The sequence below is a fragment of the Alligator sinensis genome, unplaced genomic scaffold (assembly GCF_000455745.1).
Source record: "Alligator sinensis unplaced genomic scaffold, ASM45574v1 scaffold1531_1, whole genome shotgun sequence".
NCBI lineage: Eukaryota > Metazoa > Chordata > Crocodylia > Alligatoridae > Alligator > Alligator sinensis.
In genome coordinates this window covers 267,269-274,166 of record NW_005843164.1, presented here as the reverse complement: position 1 = coordinate 274,166, position 6,898 = coordinate 267,269, and the positions used below count along the sequence as shown (strand labels likewise).

Genomic DNA, 6,898 nt, shown 5'->3' with positions numbered 1-6,898 from the left:
GGGGGCAGAAACCTGAGGGCCAAGTTATGGTTTCCTCCAAATGACAAATGGGTTAGGGCTACGCAGATTTAAGCACCAGGACCCGGGACAGGGCAGACCTCTCCCAGGTACCGCCCCCACCTCCCCACCCCTCACCGAGCTCAGGGGGTAGATAGCAGGACCAGGGCATCATGTTATGTGACAAGACTCCTGGGTTCTCTCCCCAGAGTGGGGGCTGGCAGCCCGGATGCCTGGGTTCTCTCCACAGGCCTGGAAGGCTGGTGGATTAGGGCAGTGAGACTTGGGAACCTGGACACCTGGGTTCTCTCCTGGAGCTGGGAGGCCCCCTAGCTATGCGAGAGAATCCAGGCTTCCCAAGTGGATTACATGGGGGGGCACTGGAAGCCTGGATACGTGGGTTCTCTCCAGCTGTGGAAGGATAACAGGATCTGGCAGGCTGGGCACAGCACCCGACCCCACCCCAGCCACAGCTGGGAGGTTGATGGGTTAGAGAAGGGTAGGCTAATCAGATGCCTGGGTTCTCTCCCTAAGTGCTGGGAGACTGGGGGTTACGAGCAGGGGGCCCGGGAGCCTGGATGCCTGGGCTCCCTAGACAGGGAGTGGGGGCTGGAAGGGTCCCAGGGCACCTGTAGATGTGGACGTCACGAGTCTGGCCAATGCGGTGGCAGCGGTCTTGGGCCTGGGCGTCCATGGTGGGGTTCCAGTCGCTGTCGTAGAAGACCACAGTGTCGGCGCCTGTCAGGTTCACGCCCACCCCCCCGCTGCGTGTCGACAGGATGAAGCAGAAGATGCGCTTGTCTGCATTGAACCGTTCCATCAGCGCCTGCCAGAGGACCCCGCGTCAGCCTTGATGCCTGGGTTCTCAGGCTGGGCAGCGAGAGCAAGAGGAGCTGGGAAATGCCTGGGTCCCCCCAGGAGAGGAGTGGGGATGGTGGATTACATCGAGGCTGAGGGCAGGGGGAGCTGGGGACCCGGACGCCTGGGTCCTGGGCGGGGGGCCGGCACCTGTCTCTGCTCCACACGGGTGCTGCCATCCAGGCGCAGGTAGATGTGGCCGTGGTAGTTGAGAAACTGCTCCAGCACGTCCAGCATGCGCGTCATCTGCGTGAAGATGAGCACGCGGTGCGCCTCCGCCTTCAGCTGCCGCAGCAGCAGATCCAATGTCTGAAGCTTCCCTGCAGGGGGGCAGGGCCAGCATCAGAGGGTGTGGCCTCCCAGGCCTCTGGCCCAGCAACAGCTTGGCTCCACCCCTCCCCTCCTGGCCCCTCCCTCCACCTGCCAGGCTGGACATATCTCCCCATCCTTGTCCTTGTTTCCTGGCCTTTCCTGGGCAGGGGCAGGGGCAGGGGCAGGCACAGGGGGATGGGGAGGGGTGGGACTTGCTCCACCTCCTGCCTAATCAGTCCTGGTCCCTCCCCTGCCAGATAAAGCCTGCCCTCCAAACTCCTGGCTCCTCCCAATGACAAACTAGCCACAACCCCCATACCAGGCTTGCCCCTCCCACAAGCTTCCTGGTCACTCCCAGGGCAGATCAGCTCCACCCCCTACTCAATAAGTCCTGCCCCCATATGCTGGGCCCGCCCATCACCAGAGTGGCCACACCCCCACCAGTTGCGCCCCCCTCTCACCTTTTCACAAGGGCCCCAGTCCCACCTTCCTGGCCCTGCCCTCTACCAGATCAGCTCCACCCCCAAATTCCTGGGCGCCCCCCCCCCACAGGTCCACCCTGCTGGCTCCACCCATTTCATGATTGGCCACATCACCATCCAGGCCTGGCCCCTCCCCTTCACAGGTCACACTTCCGTCTTCCTGAGACCGGCCCCACCTCCACACCCCAATCCCCCAGTAGCCCCGCCCACATACCACAGTCGTACTGGATGAGGCGCAGGTCAGGGAACTGAGTGCGCATGTTGCAGACGACACGGTGCAGGGCCCGGGCTCGCGGTGACAGCTCTCGGCGCAGGGCAGCCGCCAGGGCCTGGTGCCGTAGGCGCAGTGTGGGGGGTGGGTCTGATGTGTGCAGGGCCACAGGTGGAACCTCCACAGGTGGCAGCACGAAGATGAACCTGCCGGGGTGCAGGGGGAGAGGAGGGCATTAGGGCAGGCAGCCACCCAGGGGCGAGAGCAGGGGGGGCAAGACCATGGATGCCTGGGTTCTCTCCCAGTTCTGGGAGGACAACAAGATGTGGTGTTAGAGGTCTGGACACCTGGGGTCTTGTGGGAGGGGGAGGTGAGGGGTGGGGAATGCCTGGGTTCTCTGGGAGTAGGGAGGGCTGAGAGTTGGGAACTGGAGATGGAGGGAACCTGGATGCCTGGGTTCTCTCCCACTTCTGAGAGGGTAGTGTGGTGTTGTCTGGAGCCCAGACACCTGAGTTCTCTGCGGGGGAGGGATGGAGGGAGATGAAGACTGGGAATCCAGATGCCTGGGTTCACTGGGAGGGAAGGGTGGGATGGGGTGGAAGCCTGGACACCTGGGTTCTCTGGCCGGGGAGTTGGGGCTGAGAGCCCGGACACCTGAGTTCTCCATCTAGGGGGATAAGAGGAATGAAAGCCTGATGCCTGGGTTCTCTACCAGCTCTCAGAAAGAAGTGGGATCTCCCGGTATAGTGTAGGTGGGTACCAGAAGCTCGGACACCTGGGTTCTGTGGGACAGGACCAGGGGCTGGAGAATGAAAGCAGGGGAGCTGGGAGCCCAGGTGTCTGGGTTCTCTGACAGGGGCCCTCACCGTTCGATGATGTCCTCAAGTTGCTCGATCCTCTGCTGGGGTGTGAGGATGGCGCGGCTGAGGGCAGGCGCCTGCTGCCAGTACTCTGCCAGGCGCTGTGGGTCCCGCTGCATTTGGGCCATGTAGCAGTGGGCGTAGCCGGCCCCCCGCCACCCGCCTCCGGGGGCCTTGGGCTCTGCCTCAGCCTCGGGGTCGTGGGGTGTTGGGGGGAAGAGACTACAGAGGCGAAGCACCTCAGTGCCATACACGGGTGCCAGGGCACAGTGCTGCTCGTTGAGGCGGAAGAGCCGGGCCAGGCGCTCCTCCTTCTGCCGCTTGCGATTCTCTTCCAGTGACTCCTGTGGAGGGGAGGGGAACCAGACAGGGGCATCAGCACGAAATCCAGGTGTCCAAGCTCCCAGCACCCCACTCTCACCCCCTATATCCCACACCCCTCCTAGGGATCCAGGGTGTCTGGGCTCCCAGGACCTCTGCTTGCACTCCCAGAGAACCCAGGTGTCCAGGCTCCCAGCCTGCCCCACCCCCCACCGGAGAACCCAAAAAGTTCAGGCTCTTAACACCCCTCTCCTCCACCCCACCAGCCCCAATCATCTCCCAAAGAACCCAAGTGTCCAGGCTTCCCCTCCCCACTAAAAGCTCTCACCAGGTAGAATGGCGAGCGAGGCGGAGGCGGGGGTTGGCGACGGGGCCGGGGGACTGGAGCAGACGGAGGCGGCGGTGTGGGGGGGCTGGAGCGCAGCGTCAGCATCTCGGGCTCCTCCTTGGATAAAGGGCTGGGCGATGCCGGGAGCAGGGGGCGGGGGGCTGGCAGGGGGGTTGGTGCGGCTGGGGGAGGGCCCGCGGGGGCCGGCTGGCAGAGGCCCCGCTGGAGCAGGGGACATTGTGGGGACTGGCATCGGAGCTATGGGGAGAAGCACAGAGCCATGAATGTTCACTTACTGGTGGCACGTTTCCCCCTGTATAACATGCACCCCCAAAGCACCTAGAGATCATTAAGCGTGTGTGTTTTATCTCAGAAATACAGCTGTCCTTTGGTTCTGGGAGCCAGGGCAATTCACACAACCACTGTGACATCCCCAAATACCCAGACCCATGGGGATCCCCCACCACACTTCTTGGCTGATATGTTCCTGTGGACAAGGTCTCTCTGCAGGCCCTCCTCGCTACTCTGATTCCCCACGCTTCCTCAGGGTAAGGTCCTGTTTCCTTTCCAATAGCAAAGAATAATGCATTCAAAAGGAACAAGTAATTATGGTAAGAAGCAGGCTGGGATGTGGGGGGGATGACCCTAATGGAGGGCTCCATGTAAGGGACACCAGGCCCTGGCAGCCCTTTGGGGGCAGGGGGGTGGACAGTCAGGGGGACATATGGGGCCCAGAACCTGCTAGTGGGGAGCGGGGGGGGGGTGTCCATAGGGACATAAGACCTGATGCCCCCTAGTGCAGAGTCATAGGGACATATGGGGCCAGGGTGAGAGAGACCAGGCCCTGGTGCCTCTTGCGGGGGGGAGGATATCACAAGTACACAGGGGGCCTGGCACCCCCGAGTGGGGGGTTACGTACGGGGACCAACATGCCCCGCTATAAGAAACACGAAGTCCCGGGCAAGAAACCCCACATAAAAAAGCCCTGATGTCCCCCAGTGGAGTACTGGATACATACCAAGCATGGCACTTACCTGGCAGGTCCATTGCAGGGGCGGGCACCACCCGCATGACAGGGCGCACCAGAGCCTGGAGAGGGGCGGGGCCTCGCATGGGCACCAGGGGTGGGGCAGGCAGGCGGGAGGGCGGGGCGGGTGCCACAGGCAGCGGCGCTCGCGGGGCCACCAGAGCGGCAGGCAGGCCAGGCAGGGGTGCAGCAGCAGCAGTGGCTGTGGCGGGTACGGGAGGTGGGGGGGGTGGCGGCGTTCACCATGGAGGAGGGCACTGCAGTGGGGGGAACCAGGAGAGCAGAGTTAGGAAAGCCTCCCAAGCCCCACTGTCATAGCCAGACACTGAACCCAGATGTCTGGGCTCTCAGCCCCAACCCCACACTCGTCCACTAGTCCCCAAACCCTCCCAGAGAAACCAAGTGTGAAGGCACTCACCTTGAGTGGCGGCAATGGGGACACTGATAGCAGCAGAGGTGGCAGGAGGGGCGGAAAGTGATAGCAGCAGAGGTGGCAGGAGGGGCAGGGGCTGGGGCAGGCAGGATGGCAGTGGGTGGGTGCCCAGGCATGGCCTGCCCACCTGGCTGGGCCATGGCCTGAAGGACAGCCACCTGGGCCGGCTGGCTGATGAGGTGGTGCTGGCCCCCGGCCGACACCAGGTGGACCACGTTCCCTGCAGGAGACAGGGAGCTCAAACCTGAGAACCAGAACGGGATGAGAACCCAGGTGTCCGGGCTCCCAGCTCCTGCTGTCACCCACTTATCCCACACCATTCCCAGAGAACCCAGGTGCCCGGGCTCTCCACCCTGGCCCCTTGCTCTCACCCACCCACACCAGTCCCAAACAACCTAAGTGTCCAAGTTCCCAAACCCTTGCCTGCTCTAACCCACCAACTCCTTGCTCCCCTCCCAAAATTGGGCAAGGACCCAGGTGTCCAGGTTGTGAGCCCCCCACCCCCACGTGGGCTCTGCCAGGCCCTGACCAAAGGCAGATGGCAGCTGGGATGACCTCCACAAGCCACTGTAGCCCTGTCTGGCCTGGAGAGGAGTGGGGACAACCCCTGCAGCGCGATGCGCCCGCCTCTGGGGTAGGGCCGAGGGCAAGGGCTGGGCGGGCAGGAGTTTTACCTACTTGGGAGCTGGCGGGGCTGGGCCACAGCCACCTGGCGCACCTGGGTGCCTGTCAGTGTCAGCTTGTTGCCCTGCAGCTGGAAAGTAAGGGGCTTGCTGCCCGGTGCACTCTGCAGGGGTCGGCTGGCCAGCGAAGCCAGCTGTGCGATGCTTACTACCTCACCGGCTGTGGGCACAATGGTGGAGGGGAGGGGGGCAGTCAGTCTGGGAAGGAACCCAGGCATCCAGGCTCCTGGCACCTTCCCATAGCTCCCTGATGGAACCCAGGCATCCTGGTTCCCAGCCCACTTCCCTGGACTCCCAGTCCCACCATGCAGGGCAGAACCTAAGCTGCCTGTCCCTTCTGCTACTAAGCCCTCTAATCAGTCAGGGCAGAACCCAGGCGCCCAGATGAGGCTCTCCCTGCTCCAAGCTGCAAGGCAAGAAGGAATCTAAGCATTTGGGCCCCCAGCTCCTCCACAGGCAAAAAGGAACCCAGGTATTCTAGCCCCTACCTCTCTCCATCCCGCTGACCCCTCCAAGAATCAGGCCAGAACCCAAGTATCCAAGTCCCTAACATCCCCCAGACGTCCCCACAGTGAGGCAAGAACCAAGGCATCCAGGCCCACAACCCCCCTTGGGTCAAGCCAGAGCCCAGGTGCCTGGCCCCCCAAAATTAGGCATAGCCCCCCCACTCGAGTCAGGTCAGAATCCAGGTCAGGTGGGAACTCAGGTGCCCGGGCAGGGTGGGGTACTCACAGGGCAGACGGGCCTGCATGTCAGGGGAGAGCAGGAGACGCGGCGGCTGCACAGGTCCGGTGGTGGCCAGGCTGTAGGCAGGCAGCGCACTGGCACTGGACTGCACAGTCATGGGCTTCATGATGCCGCTGGGCCCCAGGGGGGCACCCGCCAGCCGAACCCCAGGAGCAGGGGCTGGGCCCGGCTTCAGGACAGGACCAGGCATGGGCGTGGGTGCCATAGGCGGCCGAGGTGCCGTAGGTGCCAGCTGGGTGGCCACAGGCATCGGTGTGGGAAGCACTGTGGGGACAAGGACACATGAGCACTCCTTGTTCCACTCAGCTGTTCCCACCCCTGAGCTAGCTGCATCCGGTCACCACTGGGAGAAAGATGGACTGACAAGCCCCACCCCCCAGAACAGTCACACCCCTTCCACTGATTGGCAGAAGCCCTATGTGGTAGTGGGGGGAGGAAAAGGAAGAACCCACAGGTCATTCCCCCAACCTGATCTGAGCTCCACTAATCAGGGATGGAGGCAAGGAACCTGGAAGTCCCACCCCCAATCTAGACCACACCCTCAAAGCATAGACCCACCCCTTTAAGGGTCTGGCCAGGCCTCTGGGGGATGGATCCCAAGGAAGAAAGGGGTTGGGGAACCCACAGGCCACACCCCTG

The 6,898-nt window shown here is 63.1% G+C and overlaps 1 protein-coding gene across 1 annotated transcript in view; it reads right to left on the bottom strand.

The window, feature by feature from the left end:
* The window catches only part of SRCAP (Snf2 related CREBBP activator protein), a 33,186-nt gene that overhangs the window by 8,770 nt on the left and 17,518 nt on the right, over positions 1-6,898 (bottom strand). The window contains exons 21-29 of the mRNA XM_025194133.1: positions 6,245-6,523; positions 5,508-5,672; positions 4,815-5,073; positions 4,404-4,653; positions 3,370-3,627; positions 2,727-3,064; positions 1,864-2,066; positions 1,006-1,175; positions 627-823 (exon numbers count right to left, since the gene is read on the bottom strand). Coding sequence (XP_025049918.1) covers positions 627-823; positions 1,006-1,175; positions 1,864-2,066; positions 2,727-3,064; positions 3,370-3,627; positions 4,404-4,653; positions 4,815-5,073; positions 5,508-5,672; positions 6,245-6,523 — 2,119 coding nt within the window. The remainder of the gene's footprint in view (positions 1-626; positions 824-1,005; positions 1,176-1,863; positions 2,067-2,726; positions 3,065-3,369; positions 3,628-4,403; positions 4,654-4,814; positions 5,074-5,507; positions 5,673-6,244; positions 6,524-6,898) is intronic.